Source organism: Lepidochelys kempii, chromosome 1, assembly GCF_965140285.1.
Source record: "Lepidochelys kempii isolate rLepKem1 chromosome 1, rLepKem1.hap1, whole genome shotgun sequence".
NCBI lineage: Eukaryota > Metazoa > Chordata > Testudines > Cheloniidae > Lepidochelys > Lepidochelys kempii.
Window position 1 is genome coordinate 188216589 of NC_136380.1, and position 24901 is coordinate 188241489.

At 40.6% G+C, this 24901-nt stretch overlaps 1 protein-coding gene across 6 annotated transcripts in view; it reads right to left on the reverse strand.

Moving 5' to 3' along the window:
• Window positions 1-824: 824 nt before the first annotated feature.
• EPHA6 (EPH receptor A6) overlaps window positions 825-24901 on the reverse strand; it is an 879356-nt gene continuing 855279 nt past the window's right edge. For all 6 annotated transcript variants that reach the window (XM_073305263.2, XM_073305254.2, XM_073305245.2 and 3 more), the window contains 4 exons: window positions 23092-23241; window positions 16023-16216; window positions 7365-7514; window positions 825-5836 (listed from right to left, as the gene is read on the reverse strand). In XM_073305263.2, coding sequence (XP_073161364.1) covers window positions 5722-5836; window positions 7365-7514; window positions 16023-16216; window positions 23092-23241 — 609 coding nt within the window. In that variant the 3' untranslated portion in view covers window positions 825-5721. The remainder of the gene's footprint in view (window positions 5837-7364; window positions 7515-16022; window positions 16217-23091; window positions 23242-24901) is intronic.

A 24901-nucleotide genomic window follows, 5' to 3' on the forward strand; every position in this document is an offset into this window, starting at 1 on the left:
GCTTGAAATGATTTTGGGATTGGTTTCTTTAATATAAAAGTGGCAAAGAGTCCTGTGGCACCTTATAGACTAACAGACGTATTGGAGCATAAGCTTTCGTGGGTGAATACTCACTTGCATCTGACGAAGTAGGTATTCACCCACGAAAGCTTATGCTCCAATACATCTGTTAGTCTATAAGGTGCCACAGGACCCTTTGCCGCTTTTACAGATCCAGAGTAACATGGCTACCCCTCTGATGCTTTAATATAAAGTTTTCCATATCCTTAGCTTCTCATTTAATTATACAGGGATAATAGAAGAGGTCTTTGTGGAACAGAGGAACAGTTGAGAAATTCCTTGCAATAAGGGAAAACTGAAAGATATTGTTACAGAACATCTTAACGAAACACAAAGAGATACTCTTACATGAACTGGTGTCATTATTTAACATAATAAAATAAGAAAATATGATTAATAATCTCATAGTGCTTACTATTTATTTTAAACCAAATGTATCTCCATAATAAGCTTCTGTCTATTGTCTTTTCTAAACTTGAATACATCTTGTTTAAAAAATCTGTCAAGTCCCATTGCCTTGAGACTTTCCCTTAAATTATCTGGGGATGGGAGGATGAGATCCTATAAGATGACATTTAAAAGAGAATAATTTATCCTGTATAAGCAGCTTGGGCTACTACAGCAGGAGATCTTAACGTTTATTTCACAATACGGACCACATCTTAATCGAGAGATTGGTTCAAGAACACCTCCCCTACCATTCATGATCACTTCAAATCCCTACAGCAACTACAATAATTATTCACATAGAAAAGTACCACTAGGACAGTGTTCAATGTGTTTAATGTGATTTAGTGACTGGAATTAGGAGGAGGGCCAGTATCATGTGACCAGCCAGCTCTCCATAGACCACAGTTTGAGACCCACTCTTCTGCACTTCTTAATATATTTATTTTGGGATGTACATTTTCAGATAAGAAGCCAGGAACTATACACACATGATACACACTGACTGAAATTTTCAAAGCTGACTGGGGGATTTAGCCACACAATTCTCATTAGTTTTAACAACAGTTGTATAATTAAATTCAGTAGTCTACTTTTGAAAATCTCAATTATAATACACACTCACACACACGCGCGCACACACACACACACACTTTTATAGCCATACTGTGCTCTGTGTAACCTAGTCTGTAATCTGAGGACCTATATTCCACCACACTATTCTTGTCTGAACAGTATGTACTACTATCTTCTAAGGATTATATGTGAAGGAGGAAGAGATTTGTGGATTCCAAATGCATGGAATATGTCTTTTGGGCAAGTGTTTTGTTTCTGTTATAGGGGACTTAAATGGGACTTAAAATTGCCCTAAAAGAGGATCTGGGGATTTCTCTGTCAGCAGACAATCCCCTGATAGCATAAAGAAGGTGTAGCCAGCTCAATTGCTACCTGTTTTCCCCCACTCTGTGCAGAGGGTATTCCAAGGTGAGTTAGAGTCATTAGGGCATTTGGCCAGAATGTGCTATGCTACAGCAACCCCCAAATGCCAGAATGGCCCCTATGGGATCATTCCAAGCCATGGAAGTTACTTGTACCTGCTCTAACTTGTACTGGGGGCCAGTTACACCCTCAGCTAGCCCCAGGGTGGATAAACCTAAAAGTTACATTAGAACCACATTTGGGGCCCTTTCCTGCTGCACTGACAATAAGCTTGGTGCAGCTAACGAACATGTCCATTATATTTAAAGAAACAGAAAACAGATATTCTAAGTTAAACATCATCAAAATACTTCAGTATATTGAAATATTCCTGTGTAAGTGGTGATCAGTCCAACAGATGTCTACCAAAGTTTAGGACAAACTTGAAGAGTGGGTAGGCCAAAGTAACAAATATGATCATAATATATGCATTTTGAATTTATGTTTGAATCTACTATTTTCAATTAAAGGATCATTTAATGTTAAAAATGTACATATATTGTCATAAAGTCCTGGCTGATGGCCAAGAATAAACATAATACTTGTGACTGAAGCCTATATATGAGCTGCAACTGATCATGTATAAGTTATGTTGAAGGAAAACATAACAGAGGCAACTTGTTCATTAGGGCAAATTTAAACCCATTTCTCCTAAATTTCCTTCCTTTTATCTCATGAGAAATCCTCGTCTTCTCAATGACTCGAATGCTACCAGTTGTGTGCAAATATCTCAGGGACAGAATATATTACAGACCTGGGTTTCTGTAGTTATCTCATTTCAAGTAAACTATCGTCAGTACTATGGACTAGGGATGAAATTCATCCTTTTGCAAAGGGCCAGCACAAGAACTGTTCACTATATAAGTATCACTTGAGCCCTATTTTGAAGGCTCAAATGGTGCAAAGAACCCGTGTAGGCCAATAGCAGATGGATTTATTTCATTCTATATGAACAACAATAAAATCCTAGAGAAGAATGTATATGGAGACTTCACCTGTAAATTACTATATCAATAAATTTTCCTATGCCCACATTTTAATATACATTTTTGCATTTGTCTCTCTCACACTCCCTTTATTCTGTGCATTTTCAATAGTTTTGGTTACTGAATGGTGTGCATGGAGAGCTAGATTTTTAAGAATAGCCTAGTAAATCAGTTTGAATGCTAACTGCGTACGCTAAGAGCAGCTAATTTTCATCTGGCGGAACAGTCATCCATTTTAGTGGAAGCTGCTGGTAATGTTGTGCATACATTTGTAGGCTGCACAGAAATGTCCACATTTGAAAAGACAACACCAGCATATTAAAAACCCCCAAACCTCATTGCATTTCTTTTGTATGTTGAAACAGTGGAGTGGGCAAGAGTAAAAATGCAGTTTCTAAAGCTGGGTAAATGTAAGTTTGATCAAGATCATTATTAAGAAAGAATTATGCAGCACAACAACAAAAACCATCCATAGAAACCCACAAACTCTAGAAGATGATTTTTAGGTTGTTGTTTTTCTTAAATAAATGTCATCACCAAAAGAATCCTCTGTCATTCCTTCCCTGGTTAATTAAACTCTTGTTTTTATAAAAATATATTTAATTAATAAATGTTTCAATATTGTTATTATATTTGTTCTATTGAAAATATATTTTAAAAAGTGTGATAAATCTGGAAATTAATTTCCATGAGACATATCCAGGTTAATGTATATGTAACATGCAGCTTTGCATCCACACTTCCAAAAATGAACAAACATACGTATGAGCCCAAGAATGCACCCATATGGTTTGGATTAATTTTGAGTACCTCTTAGCAAGTACTGGACTCCCATGCCTTATTACATATTTAAAAAGCTGCTTGCAAAGATCTCTTCCCAAATGGCACCTTGATGGAGATGGAAGCAACGACAGGCAAAAGGGAAAGCAAAATAGTAAACGAAAATCAACTTTTAGATTTGAATCTGAAGTTCTTATTTTAAAAAAAAAGTCTTACAACATGGAAAAAATGGTATGCTTTTTGTTCCATAAGAGAACCCTACTTAACGAAAAATAAAATATGGAATTTGGGCAGAAATTTACAAGAGCGTGCCTCACAGAGAAGAACTAAAGCTAGTTTGTTCTATTAAGGGCCCTTGATCCTGAACTTCTCATGTGCACAAATTTACTCTTGTATGTGTTTGTGGGACTGGGGTCTAAGTTTTTGAAACATATTCAGCAAATTAGCATTCAAAGATACTAGTGAATCTATATCTTTAGGAAATCTATTCCTCTATTAGAACTTTAGAAAAACAAAACTAAAAAAATGCACTTGATTCACCACTATTACTCTGTTGAAATCAGTGGAGTCATCGGCATAAAAGTGGAGTAACAGCAGTGAATCAGACACAGTGTGTCTTACTCTGTGAAACTGGTTAGAAGGATAAACCTTTCTGTATCTTCTCCTGCTCTTCCTTCTCTGCCTTCCATATAGAACAGCAGCTTTTTCCCAGTATCAAGAAGTATGCTTTTTAAGCTGCAAATTAAGCAATAAATATCGTTATGATTACTTAGTCTGGTTAATTCATTTTGTAATACATATACATTTTACTGATCGCCCCAAATGTGCTTTTTAACTGAAAATTAATAATGCTCAAGTATATTCTTGCTCCACATAACTTTAAAAATGATATATAAATTAACACAAACATCTACATCCAGTTTACATGTGACATGCATGTAAAAATGTGTGTGGCTTTCAGAGCATGCAGACATGCGCTCATTTCATGGTTCACAGTAGCGCATATCTCATGCAAGTTTTGAAAATGTAGCCCATTATATCTATGTACGTCATCTGAATAAAGCATGAAAGCTTTAAGTCTTATAGAGGTACAAATATTGTGCTCGGCCTTTGCATCCATTTTCTTGCATGTAAATATGGCTATTAAACAGTTCTAGTTTTAAAGAGAATTATCTTAGACGTCAGTTAGACGTTTGTACTAAATGAAGACCAGCTAGTTAATAACTAGAAATCCATTTCATCATCGTCTGCTTTTTACTTCTAACAACAAACGTATAAAAGTAGACTCAAGGCAACATATTATTACACTGCTGTCCTAGGCCTCTCTCTCTGCCTACATATAATGTAGTAACTAATGCCATACTCTTACATTGCGTAACATACAGTAGTGATTAGTTTGTTTGTGTTCCACTGATCTCTCGTTGATGGTATGGTAGATCTGCTCAAGTATGAGGATCTCATCATCCCCCTAATGGCTGGCCCACAGAAGTTAGATAAGTCCTAAAACTACTAAACTAATGGAAATTCTCCATTAGCTGCAGTAGTAGAGGCCTGTGGTTTTGAAGCAGAAAGCTCTGTGAAGTCTATGTGACTGCAGTGTGCAGTATAGCTGACAACTGAATATTCTGTGTGGCTTACGAATTGTTACAACAGCCTTTCCAAGGGTTACTCACCATGTGGTAGAGGCAGCTATTTAGTATAAAAAAAGGATGAAAAATGGTGAAAAATTCTAATAATGAACCAATTTTGCAACCAACTCTATAAAGGATAAAATAATGTCAGCTGCTTATACAAATAAATTTAAACCCAGGGCCTCAGGAAGATTTAAAGTTCAGTTCTTTCTAATCCGCACCCCAGTTAGTTACACATAACAAGAATTCACTACATGAAATCACTGGTCATTTCTGCAAAGAATTCTAACATTTTCAGGCACCAGCTTACCAGCATTTAAACTATTACAAAGTTAAGGTCACAATCTGACCCATACATTTGGATTTAGTTAAGAGATAAAATAAATATTTATGTCAAACTTTTTTTTCTGATTGCACATTTGATATTGGAAGCTACATGATCACAAAACATGAAAAAAGTCAATTACTTTTTGATCTACCATCAAACTCTAAATACATCAATAAGGAAGCCACGCCAGGCCAAATAGGCTATCACTTTCAAAGAAGTCCATGAAAGTGTTCCAAATACTGTTATACAAAGTTACACATCCATGCTGAGTTATTCACCAGTGTGTAGCAACAGTCTTGCAGTGCGCCAGGATTGTATTGGCAGGTAACTGACGGAGGAACTATGCCGTGTGATTAAAAATTCCACATTGGAAGCATTAACGTAAAAGTGTGTATTTATAGTCTGAATGGGAGACTGCAGTTCTTGAAGTTGGGAGGAACATAAGGGAGGAATGAGAATATCTTCCATTTTAGAAATGCTGAGGCACAAAACAAAGTTGCTTCTAGTACTTTCATACATGAAATCCTTTCTCCTGTATGTGCATCATGTGTAATCGCAAAGTCTGTAAACTGCTCACTATTCGTCTCTGGTGTCCAATGAGTACAACTCCAATTCTCCTAATGTCACTGTAAGATAAAGAAAGGTTAAAATTCACCTTGCATGCATGTACAGCCACACAGAAAGAATTCTGATTGCTTCCACATATTGCTCAGCACCTAATTCTTCATCAGGACTATTCAATGTCTTGATTTGAATATGTAAAAATGCCCTACATTTGCAGGCATTCAAAGGTGCACCCACCTATTCTTTATTTGTATAGGCAGCCATTTAGAAAAAAAATCACATCTCATAGTTAGTCTCTAAGGTGCCACAAGTACTCCTTTTCTTTTTGTGAATACAGACTAACTCGGCTGCTACTCTGAAACCAGCTTTTTTGCTGTATCCTTAAAGGTCAAAATCCTTCTCCCAGCCCCTAGACACAAGCCTGAGAAGCAAGCAGAGAAAAGGGACCTCCACAGGGTGGGAGGAGGGAAGAAATCCTTCCCACCCATGCTGCAGAGGCAAGAAGAACCACTTCATGTTCACTATTGCAGGTGCTGCAGCACTTCTACTGCTTGCAGGATGAGTAGGGAGAAGACCAACAGTTTGTAGATCTGCATAGTAGCAAATCATCAGCTCTGCCCATGCTTATCTCCCAGTCCACCTTTGCCTCACCTACTTCTACAACAGGCTGATGCAAAAGAAACACCATGAAGCATCCAGCTCCTTCACTGTAGAACCTCCCAACAATTTAAGTGCATTGAGTACTGTCTGTGGATGAGGAGGGCAGTATTTGACCATTTAATGACAAATGGAAAGACCTAGTGGATGCTAATGATTCAAAACTGCAGTAAACTTAATTATGATCTGGTGACAAATCTTCACACTATAAAAACCCCACACAATAGACAAGCTCTGAATTGGCATTAAACATTAGGACAAAAGAGTAATTTATGTGGCTCATGCCAATCTTCTGAGGCAAGAACAGTGTTTTTTAAAAAAAATGTGAAGTACAATACAACTTTCAGAAAACCAGTACAGTATTATAGAATTTAGTATTATATAGCTCCCTTCACATTCAAAATGTGCCACAATGTGTGGTAAAATGTCAAATTAGATACCAATAGTAACAGTCATTATTATTCACTGCTCCTGCTCTCACTGAAATCAATAACAAAACTTCAATGGAGCAGGATCAAGAACTGAGTTCTAGCAGTGTGCCTGGGACTGCACACAACACAGAAAAGATATGATTAGTGTACATAATCTGGACCTGAACTTGTTTACAGAAAAGTACATTTTACCATTGGTTCAATGGGAGCAGATCAAGGCCCCTATCCAACAACACACTATGCATGCAAATAGTCCCACTGATTTCACATGGTCATGCAAAAAGTATGCGGTGGAGCAAGGAATTTAAAACCAAGTCCACTGAGTCTCTTAATCACCACATCATCTTTCGTTGCCATATTTTGGTTGAAAGTCTTTTATTAACTGTACTAGCAAAGTGAAAATATACTTTTGTTCCATACATCTTAGCACTTAGGCTCTATCACTGTTACATCTGAGCAATTGCAGTTTACCCACTGTACCGATAATAATTTACATACTTACTCAATGCTCATTCTTGAAACCACATCCAAAGTTGTGAAACCCGCTGCCATGAAGTTATTTTTATACTGACCCATTTTTATTGAATCTAGCCAATCAATGACTGAAACAAACAAAGGATATTCGGGAACTTCACCAGGTGAATCTGGCATTCTACAAAAACAAAATGTAAAAGCTTGTAAAGAAGTAATAAGCATAAAAAATAAAGCCTTGTTTACTTTTGTAGAGATATTTTTGTACTAAAAAGTTGACCAAACTAGGGCTAGGTCTACACTACAGCCTATCTTGGCAAAGCTTATGTCGCTCAGGGGTGTGAATATTCCACCCCCTGAGCGACATAAGTTACACCAACATAAGCATTCGTGTGTACAGCGCTATGTCAGTGGGAGAACTTCTCCTGCTTACATAGCTTATGCCGCTTGTGGAGGTGTTTTTTTTATGCCGATGGGAGCGCATACAATGATACAGCTGCACTGCTGCAACACTGTACATAAAGGCATAACCTAAGTCTATCAACACTAGAAAGAAATAAGAGATGAGCTCATGCTGCAAAGTTCAGATCCTGAACTGAAGTTCTCCAAAGTTTCAGAAAAAATCAGATCTACTACTTTGATTCTGGCCCATTCTCTAAAATTTGTCAGTTATATTTTAGTATCCAAAATTCCTTTTTAATACTACTATGAAGGAAATCATTGGAACTCTACAGGAGTTTTATATGCACAAGAAGTTCAGAAATGGACCTATCCACATTATTACAATTTTCAATATAGAGTATATCTCTGCAGAAAAAGAGGTTACTTACCCTTACAGTAACTGATGTTCTTTCAGATGTGTGACATATTGCACAGTGGGTGAGTGCAAACCCAGTGTGCATGCATAGGACAATTTTCTAGTCAGCAGTACTCACTGTGATAGTGCACGTGCCCTTCTTCTCCTTGTTTGCTCCACAAGGGTGTAAAGGGCAAAGCCCCCCTGCCACATCCCAGGAGGCTGGGAACCAGGGGAAGAGTGATTGGCAGGACTATGGTGAGGTTGTGGAAGTCCAATATCTGTCTCAGCCAGGCTGGGGCTATGAGGATTGCCCTGGCCTTCTCCCACCTTCCAAAGTACCCTGGGGAGCAGGGGAAAGGGAAGGAACACATAGAACAGTCCCTCTGTCCATGGGTGGAGAAAGGCCTCTGAAAGACCCTGGACGTCTGTTCCTCCTCCCCCACGCAGAGGTCTCCCTCATTGCAAAAAGATCTGAGTAAGAGACCCTGCATTGTTGGAAGATGTCCTGGAGGACACACCTTCTAGTGCTCCCACCACTCATGATTGTCACAGAAGTACCTGCTGAGGCTGTCTGGACCGCTGACAGGGAGATGCCATGTCCTATTGCAGAGTCACATACTTGGATGGCTTCTGGCACAGAGCCTGTAATCTAGTGCTGCCTCTGCTGCCTGTTCAGGTAGAAGACTGGAGTGGTATTTTCCAACATTACCAGAATCATTTGACCTTGAATGACTGACAGGAAGGCTATGCATGCCTTGTATACAGCCCTGAGTTCCTACACATTGATGAGCATAGCCTTGTGTCATAAGATTGCCCATGTGAACCCCTACCCCTGAATGTAGAGGCATCTGTGATCACAGTCCTTGAGGGAGAAGTGGGACTATACAGAACCCCTGTGCAAATTATTGCTTGGGTCCTTTCACCAGCTCGGTGATTAGAGAATTGCCAGAGGGAGGTGCAGCACCTTGTCTATGGGTGTCTTTTGGAGCTGTAGATGGAGGACAGCCAAGCTTGATGGTGCCAGAAGTGAAGCCTCGCATATGGGCTGATGAGCATACAGGTCACCATAAGATCCAGAAGCCTGAGGCAGGATCTTGCTTGTGTCAGCAGATGGGAACAGAGATTGTGCAGCATCTGGAACTTGCTGAGTGATAGATAGGAGGTGGCTGCCCTTGCATTGAACATTGTCTCACTGAATTCCATCCTCTATGTGGGTGCTAATGTGGATTTCTTTTCATTAACCAGGGGCACAAGTGCACAAACGGTTGGAGAACAGTCCCAATGTTGGCCTGGACCAGAGGTTCTGAGTGGCTGATGAACAACCAGTTGTCTAAGTATGGGAACACGTGGCTAGCCGTCATTCTGAGGTAGGCAGCGACCACATCTAGACACTTCGTAAACACCTGGGCACCACAGACAGCACAAAGGGCAAAACCCAGTATGGATCGTGATTGTTCTTGAATACAGAATTCAGGAAGTGCCTGTGTGATGAGTGCATCATAATGTGAAAGTATGTATCCTTGAGCTTGAGGGCAAGGATCTAGGCAGGGGATAATTGATGCGAGGGAGACCATCTTTAACTTGAGATTTTTGTTGTTGGTAGTCAGGTCTCAGAGGTCTAATATTGGTCAAAGCCCCACTGGTTTCTTGGGGAATGAAGAAGTATCTTGAATAGAATCCCCTACCCCTCTCTCAAGAAGGAACTCCTCTACAGTGCCCAAAGCAAGGAGGGCCTACACCTCTTGCTGAAGCAGGGTCTTGTGGAGGGGTCCCTGAAGACGGATATGGAGGGAGGATGATTGTGTGGTAGAGAGAGGAAATGATGGCATAGCCACTCTGGACCACCTGCAGTTCCTAGTGGTCTGAAATGATGCTGGACCAGGTGTGAAGTTAGTGAGCCAAATGGTTGCCAAAAGGAGGGGAAGGCAAAGATTGTGGAACACTTGGTATGCTGTCCTTGGGCATTAAGTCAAATTTGTTGCCTGGTTGGTACCAAAGAGGAGTGGTGAGGTTGCAAGGTAGATCCTCCAGCAGGCTTCTTTCTTGAGGATATCTGCCTGCAACCCAAAGGCTCTGGTGGCCTGTAGTAGAAAAACGGTGGTTGCTGCTGCTAAGGCTAGGACCTGACGTGCCTCTGCATGGAGTCCAGGGGATAGATTCCCAAGGACCTGAGGATAACCTTAGAGTCCTTAAATGATTTCACTGCTTTTGTCGGGGGGTCGGCTGTGTGCTACAGGCTGGCAGTACTGCCTAATGACGATACTCCAGGGTACAATGCCTAATAGTGAGAGTCCAAGGCTGCTTTGCCTAGCGGCAATAGCTCAGAGCAGTGTCACTCATTGGCAAGAGTCTAAGGGTTGATTTCCCTGGAAGTTACAGCTTGTGGCAGTGTTGCCCAATGTTGAGAGTCCAAAGGCCGCTTTACCTAGTGGCAATAGTTCAGGGTAGTCCACGGTGCGGGGGGAGGTAGGGGGACCCAGGGTCCACCCTCCTCCAAAGGGTTCCGACCCAGGGCCCTTTGAAACAGTGGCCCTTCCACAAGGCTCAGCCTGATACCCCTAAGCGTGCTCCCTGGGTTACTTAATACCCTTGTTCCAGTCCCTCCAACGTCATCACAGGTTGACTTGGGGTTCCTCCTGTGTTCCCTTCTGATGTGTCTCCAGAGTTTCTTCTGTGAGCCCTAGCGTGTCGTCGCCCTCAGTGTCTGTGGTCAACATGCTTCCTGTGGCTGGGCTAGGAGGCGTGGTCCTGGCGGCATGGAGCCCTGGCAGCTTCCCAGCAGCTGCACCCGACTGCTCTTCTCCGCAGTCAGCTCAGACTGAGCTGAGTCACTCCCTTTTAAATGCTCCCTCCACTGGGGAGCATGCCCAGCAGAGGCGAGGGGATGTGGCATCTTGGGCCCAGAGCAGCTCTTTAACCTTCGCCTCACCAGTGTGGGGTTGGTGCACCCCTGTCATAGTTTTGTCAGACTTATCATGGAAGAGTAAGCAGCCCTTGAATGATGGATCTTCAAAGGTTTTTTGTAATTCCTTAGGTATACCTGCCAAGGTGAGCCACTAAGAGCAGCACATCGTGATCACTGTTACCATTGACCTGGAGGCCAAGTCTGCCACATCCAAGGCCACATGCAGAGTGGCCCAGGCAACCAAATATCCTTCTGCAAGAACAGTTTGAAGTCATCCTGGCAGTCTTGCAGCAGCCTACTGATAAAATGTTGCAAAGCACAGTAATTGACATGGTCATATTTTGCCAGGATGGCCTGGTAGTTTGATATCCTCATCTGGAGATTTGAGGTGGACGAAGATTTCTGACCCAGCAGGCCAGGGTGCTTCGCCTCCTTATCCTTGGGTGTCGACTTCGGTTGGCCTTGGCAGGTTCTCTTGTTGGCCATTGTTATTACGAGGCTGAATTCAATATCTAGGGGTTCCTCTTAACTTTACAAAGCAGAACCAGCTCAAGCCCCAACCCAATCCCAGATTTCCCAGAAATCTGGGAAAACTAACTACTGCTGGGTGCCTCTAATAGGCAATATTTCCCCATTTGCAATCAATGAGTCTTTGTGTAACAAAATAAAACTTTTATTAAGAGTAGAAGGAACACATCATTAATTTGAGAAAACACCACAACAATGATTCAAAAGTATGCAGACAATTAAGTAAACACTCACCTCACACTATCTTGGGCAGTAGCCTTTCCCTCAGTTTCCCACCTTGTGGTGTAAAAGTCCATAGCACACCACTCTTCCTTTCCCTCCACTGCACCCCATTTGTGGTGTATTGTCCAAAGTCAGTGAAGTCTCAGAGTCCAGGAGTGCGTTCAGATGGGTTCACCTCTTGTCTCTGAATGGGGAGGGTTGAGTGATGCCTCTGCCACTGCTGCTATGTTGCCACTCTCTCTGTTCACGGTTATCATTACTGCTGCTTGCCGCCAACACTACTGCCTCTGCCTTCATCTTTAATGCCGTGTTCTGAGGTTCCACCCCCTAGCCCTAACCCTTAGTGATTTCAGCTCTTAGTGATTTCACTGGGTAGTGGGGAACCTCTCTACCGCTGCCTCCTCTGCACTATCTTTCACCACAATGCTGTCCTCAAACCAGGTCTTAGGCTCAGCCCCCTAGACCACCTTATCAGTGACTGCAGCTCTAGTGATCCCTGAGCAGAAAGAAAGACTCTCAATTGAGTCTGATCAGCTCTATCTTTAAACATTGGAGGGGGCTGGTCAAATGACATCTGGGATTCTTTCAACAGAGTCCAACCACCAGGGTGGAACACCTGTCCCCATCCCCTCTGACCTTCACTTGAATTTGCCATCACTACCTCACACTTAGTGAGTAACATACGTTTAGGTTGACTTCCTCAGTTAGGTTATATTAAGTAAAGTTCTGCTGCTGTTTAGTCATACAGTAACAACAGCAACATTTCATTACACTTGCATCCAAGACTTACGTGAATTTTGCCCCCAAACAGCCAAAATTGATCACTTTGGCCAAGCAGGTATGTCTGCTTATCTCCTAGGCACAGTAGGTACATCTGTGCAAATACGGTCTGCTCCTGAGGTGTTTTCCTTCAGCACATCAATAGATGGAAGGAGAGAGCTCATTCAGACTACGGGCTTACAGGATGAGACAGTGTAGTTCATTGGGAAACATGTTGCCCACCCTGTGGGTGTTGGGGGACCCCGGCCATATGGCACAAACATCAAGGCTGCTATGTCCAAGGATCTGGAATGCATCAGGGGTGACTGTGGCTCCAATAGCAGTAAGGACGCTGGGACCAGTGATGAGGCCTGAAGTGCTGGAGCCTCTGTGGGTTGGTCAGTACAGCTGTGAGCGCACAGATCCCAGTGGTGAAGGCATCAGGATGTCCTGTACTGGAGGCAACTTGTAGCAGGTTCTGCACTAGCCGGTTACTGTTCTGACCGCCTCAATACCAAGGAAGCTAGCACTGCTTCGACAGCATTGGGGAAAGCCTCTGGACCACTGGGTCTGTTCAACTGGTGCTGGCTTCAATGCTCAGAAAACATTTTCAAAGTTTTGAGGCACCCTTAAAGTCTGACAGCATGGTAATTTTATTTAGCTTTGAAGTTGGGAGCAGGGGAGGGACATCTCCGTCTCTCCTCCTTCAAAAGCCTGCCCTCCGAGTTCAACCTATCGCTGCACCTTTTAGAGAAGTTGATGCTAGGGCCAATTTCGATGATCTATGTCCCCTGCATGTCTAGATGCCTGGAATCCAGGGTGAGAGTCTGGCCTCATCGCCTGCTTCATGAAGAAAACTCTCTGTTGTGCCTCCCTGGAGTGCTAGGTCTGCTTCAAGAAGAACCTGCAGATTTCACAGCATTCTAGGGCGTGCCCCTTGCCAAGGCAAAACTGACACCTTATTTGTCTGTCATTCAGCAGCATAACCGCCTCTCAGGACAAGCTGTTCTTGAAGCCCAGGTACTTGCCATGGTTGGCCATGGTGGTCAGTACTACCTGCAACCGTGGAGAAGGGTTCCTCTTCCTGCCGTGTTCACCTGCACCTATCTGACTAAAATAACAAGGCTAACTAGATGCCAAATTGGAGGAAAATCTGAAGAGAGTTGCTACAAAATGTACCTGTGGGTGGTAGAGAAGGAACTAGGTGTGGCATGGCAGTATCAGCCTTTGTACCCTCACAGAATGCATGAGGAAATGAAAGGTGCATGTGCCACCCCAGTGGGTATTGCTGACCAGAAAATCCTGTGCACTGGCCCTGCACGCCCCAGCTGTGGAATATGCATATGGACTAGCACTTGAAGAAGAATTTAAACTCTTGGGATGAAGATGATGACATAATTTTGAAACTCACCAAAGCAAAGCAGAGGGTATAAAAGCAGATTGAACCTTGGCTATTATGGGAAAATAGCACAATTAGAATGAAAATGTATTAATACCATGCTGGGTAATAACTTTTACCTTTATCTACATAGAAAATAGGTGAAAAAGGGAATGGCTGTTTATTGCTACATTATTAGGCAGTGGTTGCAGCAGCTGGAGTACTAACCTAAAGAGCAAATAAGAACTATATTTTATACTCTGATTTTCATGGGATTTTATGTATGGTAGTAAACAAAAATAAAAGGGTACAGCTAATTCAATCACACTTCTGTCTCAATATTTTTTAACCTACTATAGTTTCAAGTAAAATTTAAGAGATTAGAGAAAACAACATTCTCTGTTGGGTTGGATCCTTATTTCCTTTGGACTTTAATCCACGTGGTAGGGAGTGCTCTCAGCTCCCAGTGACTTTATGCATTTGGCAGCACATTGTGTATAAACGCTTTGTAAATTATTTTGTCTGTTATTTTCACCAGCCTGTGTGGTTCTTTGACAGAGCACACGGGGTGGGGCGTAAGGGGGGAACAATTTATAAAATATGAAAAAAATATAGTAAAACCACAAAACCAGGCAGGGAGACTGAGGGACAGGTGCAATATCTGAAACTATTTTAAACCAAACCTTTTAAAATTGATTAGATCACAAGCTGAATAGCAGAAATGTGTTTGTAACACTCTAAAGAATCAGTATTTTGTATTTCTGCCTTTATCTGTAATGCCATGTTCTGAGGTTCCACCACCTAGCCTAACCCTTAGTGATTTCAGCTCCCCCCATACATCACTTTGAAAGCATATTCTCTAAAACAAGCATATGATGGTTTATAAGTATTTTGCAGTACTTTTTAAAAGAAAGATATATTCTAATTTCAGTGGGGCAACTTACAGGGGAAAATACCACTCCAAACCTAACCTTAACAAGACACCACTAACTGTTCCAAACTTTGACTCTAGTGTGGGGAAACAAACCAACTCCAACTATCACACAAATCTGGGGTGGCCAGATAGCCACAGCTCTAAACCTAATCTGCATTTACCTAATAACCTTTCCCCTCAAGCTTACCTGTGGCAAACCACCAGCCCCAACTTTAGCCCGAGCTACCAGCCTCTCTTCACGCTCTGGACCAGGGCCCCATGCCTCCCCCCCCAAAGTGGTCTAGACACTCTCCCTGGCTCAGGGCACTGCATCACCCCCCCAAAACCTGCAGCGAGGCTATGAAGTAGTAAGAGGTTCAGAGGGCCCTTCACACTGGAGTGAATTTTGACCTTAATGAATAGGAGTGGGGGCCAAATTCATCCCTGATATAAATTTACTGATTTCAGTTTACTCCTAGGATGATTTCAGTTTACTCCTAGAATGATTACAAAGGGCCAGTCATTTCTTCAACAGCTCTACACCTAAAATCTGCTTTATTCATGTGCATAATATTACTTTGGGAATAGGGAGGAAGCTTTGGGTAGCACCTCCAGGAATTAGTTGTGGAATGGGAGTGCCACAGATTTGTTGTATTAATATCCCTCTTCCATTAAGGGGAGCACGACTTCGCAAGTATAGAGTATAACTAGATTCAGAAGGAAAATACTCTAAGGCAGTTTACCAACTTTTCATGCACTCTGTGCTATTTCAAATGAAGAGACAGAGCACGGAAGAGAGAAGAAAATTAAAGCGGGAACTTGGAAAACAAGAGTATAGGACAAACACCAAACAAAAGGTGGAAAAACAGAGAGGAGACTCATGAAGATCAAAGACTGACAGAGCACAAACAAAAGAGAGAGATGAAAATGCTGGACCAAAAAAGGAAAATGGATATGAATGTGCTTGAGAAAAAAAAGTCCTTTTGCATGCAATTTTACCAGCGTCACTTGATAATAAAATATACTTTATAAGAGGCTCAGAATGATTTTAAACACACAACACTTAACAGCTAAGTGCTAGCTGAGCTCACAGCTGTGTCAGGATATCCCGTTCCTACATAATCCACTATGTTATCAGATGGCAGTCATGATTGTATGAGGAAAGAGCACTGAAGTGAGTCTTACACAAGTACATCCTCCACTAGGGTATGAAGGGAGCTGGGGTTGCGGATCAATTTGTCTAGGAAGCTGACAATGTCAATAAACTTTGGCCGGTGGTTTCTCTCTTTTTGCCAGCAGTGAAGCATAAGTTGGTGTAGAGAAGCTGGGCAGCCCATGGGAGCCGGAAGCCTGTAACCTTCTTCTATAGACAGTATAACCTAAATAAAGATAATAGGGGTGATTACAGATCATCATATTAACACACATAAGGACAATATCAAACTAGGAATGCAGATCAATGATAAATCAAGACTAAGACACCCTCATGGTCCAGCATTGTATGCAATTTTGAGATCCTCACATGCAGATGGGGTGAAGGCCAGGATTATGACTAGTGTTCTTTGCACTACACTTAGTCTCAGACAGAGCCAGCAAAGCATTAGTGACAAGAGTGTGTCCCATTCTATTATTTTTAACTGTTTCTACTATTTATTCTATTATTAACAACCTTTCTATTAACCAACTGTGAAGGAGGAGAAGAGGAGAGAAATAAGAAACATCCTTTTCCTCTTCAGCAACCTGAAGTCAGGAAGCCAACAAAATAATCTCATAGTAATATGCTCTGATATTTGCATTGTGACATTGCATTAATACATGCCAATGTCATGCTGTAATGAGATTGTCACAGTGCAAATACCACAGTGCAATGTCTGGCCCTCTGTAACTTCATTTGATGACAAAGTGGTTCTCCTGTTCTTCAGGACTGAGATGACTGATCCAGACAATGAAAGCCATTTTGCAGTACAACTTAATGCAACTTTGTCTTGTACAGCATCTTTCATAAAAACTGCATCCTAAAATACTTTTAGGGGTGTGTGTGTGTGTATTTATATATATATGAAATTACAATGTTAGATAAAAATACCAGGAAAGTTAATCTGCAAGGATTGGCAGGGGCAGAAAGATATGTTTTCAACTGAGGTTTGAAAAGAAATGGACTGATCAGATAGAGGAAAACTGTTCCATGTAGGGGGAGCTGCAGAGAAGGTGGCTTTGTTTAATAACTCTGGTGAGACAGCTGAAAGTGACAAACAGGCCAGTGCTATATAAGTGGAGAGAGCAGGAAGGAAAGCAGACACAGACAAGTTCTGTGAGAGGTCAGCTGGAGTGAGTTCATGAAAGATTTAAAAACTAAGACTAGAATGTTTACTAGATCCTGAAATGAAAAGGGAGCCCGTGGAGCTGTTGAAAGAAGAAGATGATGTAGTCATGCTTCTTTGCACATAGAGGGAAACAAGGACAACAACAAACAACCCATATACAATATCCACTGAAAAGTAAATCACAATATTTATAATAATACATTGGCCTTTGTGAGAAATATACCTGTTGAAAGCATGCACTCTGCATTAAAGTGACTACATATGTTACTATATATATGTTATATATGTTACTATAATTATACAAACACATACACGTGTGCATTGCACATATAATCAAATACAGCAGTCAGAGTGCACACTACATTATTTACAATAAAGCAATGCTTTATAACTGTAGCTTCTGTATTTTCAATCCTGTTAGCATGGGAGTCTAGCTTGCTCTCTTTCTGAAGTCTGAATGAGCATTGTTGGCTGTTTATGCTGCAGGCGTTATGCTAATAACAGTAATGAAGCTACATTAAGACCTTCATTAAGACCCTTCACATTAAGACCCTTCACCTTGTAATGCAGAGGGAAGAAAGAGCATGATAACTGCACTCAACTGGGCCTGAATTTTTAGAAAGGAGAGCTGAGCAACAGAGCATTGCCCTCCTGTACACTGGCAGAAACCTACTGTGCGTAAAATCATAGAATCATAGAATATCCGGGTTGGAAGGGACCTCAGGAGGTCATCTAGTCTAACCCCCTGCTCAAAGCAGGACCAATCCCCAACTAAATCATCCCAGCCAGGGCTTGTCAAACCTGACCTTAAAAATTTCTAAGGAAGGAGATTCCACCACCTCCCTAGGTAACGCATTCCAGTGTTTCACCACTCTCCTAGTGAAAAAGTTTTTCCTAATATCCAACCTAAACCTCCCCCACTGCAACTTGAGACCATTACTCCTTGTTCTGTCATCTTCTACCATTGAGAACAGTCTAGATCCATTCTCTTTGGAACCCCCTTTCAGGTAGTTGAAAGCAGCTATCAAATCCCCCCTCATTATTCTCTTCCGCAGACGAAACAATCCCAGTTCCCTCAGCCTCTCCTCATGTGTTTTGAGCTGTATGGGCAACTGGGATTGTGATGGGGTAAGTTTTGAACCACTCAGCAATAGCACTAAGCTTTACTCACAAGTTAGTATAATTTGCCACAGAGATCTTCCAATTTATAGCTTCTTCCACTTCCTACATGCTTGGGTGTAATGTGCACTGATAGATCAGAGCCTAATGGGGGAGCTGGCTGTGCTGCCTGGGAGAAGTGTGTGCAGAGGGACAAACGTGTTGCAAGGGTCCTGGAAATTGCAGATTTTAGGCCTCAGATTTCTTGCAGGTCCTCAGTTTCCATGTGATTAGGAGTCCCTGCCCCCTCATTCATGCTGCTACCCATCCTCTCAATGGGAAAAACACTAGATCATTTCCAGGAGTTAGCCCACATGGAAATCTTCTTGAAATTTCCCCCTTCCATGCTTATTTGCAGGAGAAAAAACTCTGTCCATAGAGGAGAAAATGGCAGCAACTGAAATTACCACAATAGTGGATTATTTATGTCTTCCGCAGCAACACAGTCATCAGAACCCTTTCATTCTGCGCAATAAACTTGTATTTTTCCATGGCAACCATTTCATTATCAAACACAGTTTTACCATTAGGTAATATGGCCAACCCAAACTCAGGCTGATAAAGCCTTTTTACCACACTCCTCACCCTCTGTATCTATATATGTATGTAGGTGTTCAAATCTCTCTGTATATAGAGACAGGCAGATAGAATACGTACCACACGTGTGGAATTGATAACTATTGATAACTGTAGGAAGGAAAGGTACCTACTAAGTGGATAGAAGAACAAAGAAAGGAGCTCTGTGAGTAAGTTCTTCATAAAGGAGATCTTGCTGGCATGGGAAGCCCCTTTGCCAGGTCCTTTATAGAGAGGGAGAATCCTGCCAGAGGAAGGATACAGCCATACAAAATATTTCCTAGGAGACCAGTTGACTTTATGCCAATCTTGAATGTCATCCAACCCAAAAGTTTAACAAGCAATGTTAAGTATCAGCTAATGCAATGAATCAAAAATTATTTCAATTGCATGGCTTCTATTCTAAATAGCAGGAAGGGATAGATGTCTATCAGAAGTAGCTACAGAAAACTTAGTTACTTACTATAATAGTGGGTAGATTTTTATGGATACATGTTACTGAAGCTGCAACCTGTAGCTGCTCAGAAAAACAGATGTCAGCCTAATATATTACTGTACTTGCTGCAAATGGTGCGTTTCTGAATGGTGTTTTTACTTTCTAGGTCAAAAGTAAATGCTCCATACCTTTTATTAGGCATAAAACATTCAACAGTCATGCCAATACAAAGCTGATGAGGTTTTTCTGAAAGACATTATTTTAAAAAGGATTTCATTGGCATTTATACTTTCTTTGACCCATTACATTTTATAATTTCTTTGGTAGGGGAGCCAAAGGGCCCCCTCCCTCTCTGTGGCTGGCTGCTCCAGCGGTGAGCCCACTGCCCTCTCTTCTGGTGCCACATCAGCCCCTGAGGGATGAAAGCTGTAACTGCAGTGCCTCCCCAGCACAACTTCTTATTCTGCAGGGGACATGAACTCTGCACTTATATTTCTTCTGTTAAAAAGTGGGGGGCATAGTTCCTTGGCTCCCCGGTTCCAGTGCCTTGGACTCTCCATTACAACTGCCAACAAAAAGATTGATTAGCACTAACTGTGCTTCTGGTTTTCAGATGTAAACACTTGACCAGCAGGAACTGGACTGAAAGCATCAATTTATTTCACTCAGTTCACCAAGCAGAAATCAGATAGTCAAAGCCAGACTTTCTCTCTCTAAGTGATATAAATGTTAAAAGAGTTCATCAGTGAGTTTTGTGGATGAGAGTTAGAGTTAGTGAAATGTGTATGGTGAATTTTTACATATCAATATTGTTGTTATGTGAGCAAGAAGTTTTATTCAGTTTGCTATAGCAGTTTTATGCATATTCAATCAATCCATTAAATATTATATTTTTCTGAATATCCAAATTCTGCAATATGTAATAATTTTTACAACGGTCTCTAATAGGTGTTCCAGAAGAGCTCATTCACAGCTGTTCTGTAAACTGAATGCATCAGATATAAATCTTCCTTTCCTCACATGGTATTAGTGAGCTAGACTCTTAGCTCAATCTGTTCATCAGTACAATAGTTTCCTCAGAAAGCTCAATATCTAATCTAATGTTTATTAATTAAGCAATAAGACATGACAGACTGTGTAGCAGCCCTAATTAATGGACACCTCTAGTGCCTGATGCACATCCAAGAAGTGCATTAATCAGCATTACCACAGGTCTGAAATGACATAACACATAATACAATGGTTATTTACTGGAACAAGTAACGTTTCTCAAATCGAGTAAGTTTTTAAGAATACATATTATGCTGTTGGTAATGATACAAAATGTATGGTCGACATTTTCAAACCTAGGTGCCTAAAGGTCAGCTCCTAAGTCCATATTTAGGCAATTAAATAGAAGTTGCCTGATTTTCAAAGGTGCTAAGCCTCTACAGTTCCCACTGACTTCACTAGTATTTATGGGTGCTTATAATTTCTGAAAATCAGATCACTTTTATTCAGATGCCTAAATATCACTTTATCAGACTAACTTTAGACTGTTAGGTTTGAAAATGTTGATCTATGTAAATACTTTTCTATATGCTTGTGTAGGGTGATCTGTGACAGTGAATTAAAAAATTCTAACAATTTTGACCATTGGTGCTGAAGCCCACAGTATCCAGGCTAGGAAGGGCATTTAATATATTAACAGAGTATAACTTCTAATTTTTTTCTTGCTGCTCAGTGAAGACCCAACAGGCATGAGGTGAAAGCTATCTGGGACATGGGTTTGACCAATTTGGAGGCCAACTACTAGAAGTGTCACTTAAAAAAATGTATTGCAAGATTTTACAAAACAGTCATAATAGCTGATATCTTTGCAGATCTGTAAAAAAATATAAGCTATTTCTGAAGTGATGTAAATGGTGGTGTCAGCTAGATGTAGGAAGTGGACATAAGGAGATACATTTACACACTAATGTAGCAGAAATATGGAGAATAGCAGGAAAAGCAACTAACAAAGAGAGTGTGGAATGATGTCAGAAAAAGGTCCCGACCTTAATTTGTTTTAATATTTCTTTTCTGCTGTATCTTCTTCCATCCTTTGGTATCTAGGGTACACTTGTACTGTCTTTCTGATGAGGGAGTAACACCACCATATATATCACCTCTGAATTCAGTTTAGAATGTCAGCTCATATAGCTAGTGTCCTTTTTGCTACAACAGGACCTGTGATTCTTCATATTTATGTAAGACTTGTCAGCAAAAGTTTGCACGGTGTCTTTTATACATCTGCTCTGTGCACACTTCCCCCACCCCCATTTCCCTTGCCAGAACTACAGTATCACTGACCTTTGGGAAATTCATATAATTTCTGTAAAACAAACTCATGCTTACTTAGAGTTACTTACTGTGCTAAAACATAGGCCACAATATGCTGCAAAGGTAGGTTTACACACTGTATGCCTAACTACTTGGAATTTCCCAATGCAATTTAAAGCCACTGAATGTTTGGAATGTCACATTTACTTGTTGTTAACATCTTGATCAAATTAATGAAACTTCATCAAATTGTATTGCAAAAGAGATATTTTGAGGCAACAGTTGCACTTTGGCACATATTGTACTGCATCCCAGTGATATATGTTTGGTACAGCATAATGTTGATTATATGGCAGTGTTGCCATGGATGATTTTTTTTCTGCTGCAACATTCTGAAAAAACTGGCTTCCTTAATAAAAGTACCGCTGTCAAACCTCTTTTTGACGAATCAGCCTGAAACTAACAGAAGTTGTCAGTCAGCTTGGAGTGACAACATCCTTGCAATAATGTAAAAAATAATCATCTGGAAAAGTTTTGTGATATAAAGATATATCTACATTATGCAGGGGCATGAGGAGTGATAAGAATGGGATGGCTGTCATTCTGCACCATGACAGGGAGATTGTCTCTTGAGTGAGGCTTAGACATGCTGTTCTAAACTATGGGGGTGCCATCCTCAATTGCAGTACTTGTAGAAAACTTAACTTGTGATAAAAATTGCCCCATCTCCTTCAGTGCTATAGTTTACAGAACAAACTTTCAACTTCCTTAGAAGATAATGTTTGTTCTAGTTAAGAATAATATAGATATAGTTGAAACTATTTTGAGCAAATGGCAGAGGAAAATATATCACTTTATACCTTTACATTGTCCTGTACGAAATGTAAAACTACAGGTAGTTTGTAAAGAAAACATTGTATATTAATTATTAGGAAGCAGAACTAGAAATATTCTTCTCACGGCAGCTTCAAATTGTATCCCATTAGCCCCAGGAGTGTTTTGGGATTGATCACCTAAAGTATGTTCATTGAAGGGCACCATCAGGATGCTGTAGATATATTGGACCAAACTGATCACTGGTATAACACCATTATTCATGGAGGAATTGATATATTGCTTTGTTGAGCAAATTGTATCCTCAGGTTCAGGCACAAGGCTCCCACTGACTTGGATGGAAGCTGCACACATCCAATCCCAGAATCTGGCAAACTGATTAGGACTTTTTGTGGTGTGGCTTTAGCCGTTCCAGGAAGCCAGTCAAAATTTTACTTATAGAGAGGCGGATCCTCAGCTGGTGTAAAACAGCAAAATTTCATTGAAGTCAGTGGAGTTAAGTTGATATATACTAGCTGAGGATCTGAGTGAGAAAGTAAATAAGACAGCAAAAAATGAAAGGGATAACAATCATTTGCAAAGAACATTTAATCAGAGTGGCAGATAGGTCTCATGCAGTACTTACATCCTGATTAGACATCTCCCAATATGGTCTTTCTCCATAGGACATCACTTCCCACATGACAATCCCATAGCTCCATGCATCACTTGCTGAAGAGAACTTCCTGTAGGCTATAGCTTCAGGGGCAGTCCATCTTATGGGGATTTTTCCACCCTGGAAGACATATTAAAAATGTCTCAGTATCACTAGAATACAGAACTGCAAGTACCTTAAAAATAAATAAGTAAACCCCCTTGCTGTTGAGGTTCCATATTCTGCTGTCTATGAAATAGACTGATAATACAGTTTTGCCTTGGCAATTTACTATAAATGACAATGTTGGTATTGGTGGCCTGTGATATGCAGAATCTCAGACTAGATGATCTGGTGGTCTTTTCTGGCTTTAAACTCTATGACACTACTACTGCAAAAAGGCAAATTTGCAAATATTTGATCACCACAGTTCAATTATTTACCCCCTAACAAATTCACACTGTGGCGGTCTTTTGCATAATATTATATTTATACACTATAATCAGTTACATTTTATCTATTACATTTTGTATCTGGAAAATTATTTTGCATTTTTAAGAGTAAAATGATTTTTTTCCTGATACAGTCCTTCAACAAAAATTTGTGTTAATTATCACAAATTAGAGGAGTTCCTTGAAAAAAAGTTATTTATTTCTTGAAAGTAGTGTATTCAGAGTGCCACTAGATGGCAGAATGGGGCAGTCAGAAGAATTGAGATAACTAATCGTAGCTGTTTTTCAATTTACTGTACTGAGAATAAAGATTGTTCAGTGTGAACACTATTTCTGGAAGAAAGAAAATAAATTAATTGGAACACAGTTTTGGATACTGAAGAAAAGCCAGTTTTTAAACAAGGAAGCAAATTTACATTGTTAATCTATTTTGTTCATGTGGAAAATTATTGGTCAATAACTTGTCAAGATGATGATGACTCACAATGCTGCATCAAAAAGTACTGCAAGGCAAAACTATATAACCTTGTTTGAATGTTACTATTCCCTTTATTAATTATAACCACTGTGACAAGCCAATGTAGCTAGTTAATGTCTTTATGGTTCATAAATGATTGTAGCTAAGATGCCCTTTGTTTATATCTTTTTATTTAAGCACTATGGTTTTGTAAAAGACTTTGGGTATTCAAATTTGGCCTAACTTGATCTACTCTAAATCAATGGTAAACTCACTTTGACTTCAAGGGGAGCAGAGTTAGGCCACTATTGCTGAATTGCTTTTTAAAATCTCATGCTCTATTCCATTTATTTAGAGCTATACTGAGCCATTCAGACACTGTAATTTTAACCCGGGGTGCTAGTACTGATTTTTCCTTGGACCTTGTGAGGATGAACAAAGGAAAGACATCTTCCATCCTGTCCCTACATGCAGCACTTGGGGCCACAGAAAAGACAGAAGGCCCGACACAGAAGTTAACATATTTGGGAACTGAATTGGATACAAGGCACTATGTATCACAGCTACCCAAAGAAAAGCTAGATAATATAAGGCTGTTGATAAGGGTACTCAAAGGTTCTAGGAAAGTTATACTAAAATGGGTACAGGTGATCATGGAGCACTTAAACTTTGCATGGAAAGTGGTGGTGCTGGGTAGGGCCTCATAATTTTATCAGGGTGACCATAGAAATGAGGGAAGATTTGGAGGTATGGGAAACATTTTTGGAACAGTTTAGTGGGCTAACAATCTGGTGATCCAGTTGCGTACTGGAATCAGAGTTTCAGGTACAACTGGATACCTCGGGGGGAATTTGTTGTAGACTGTATTACCAAGGGAGCACAGAGGTAGCCT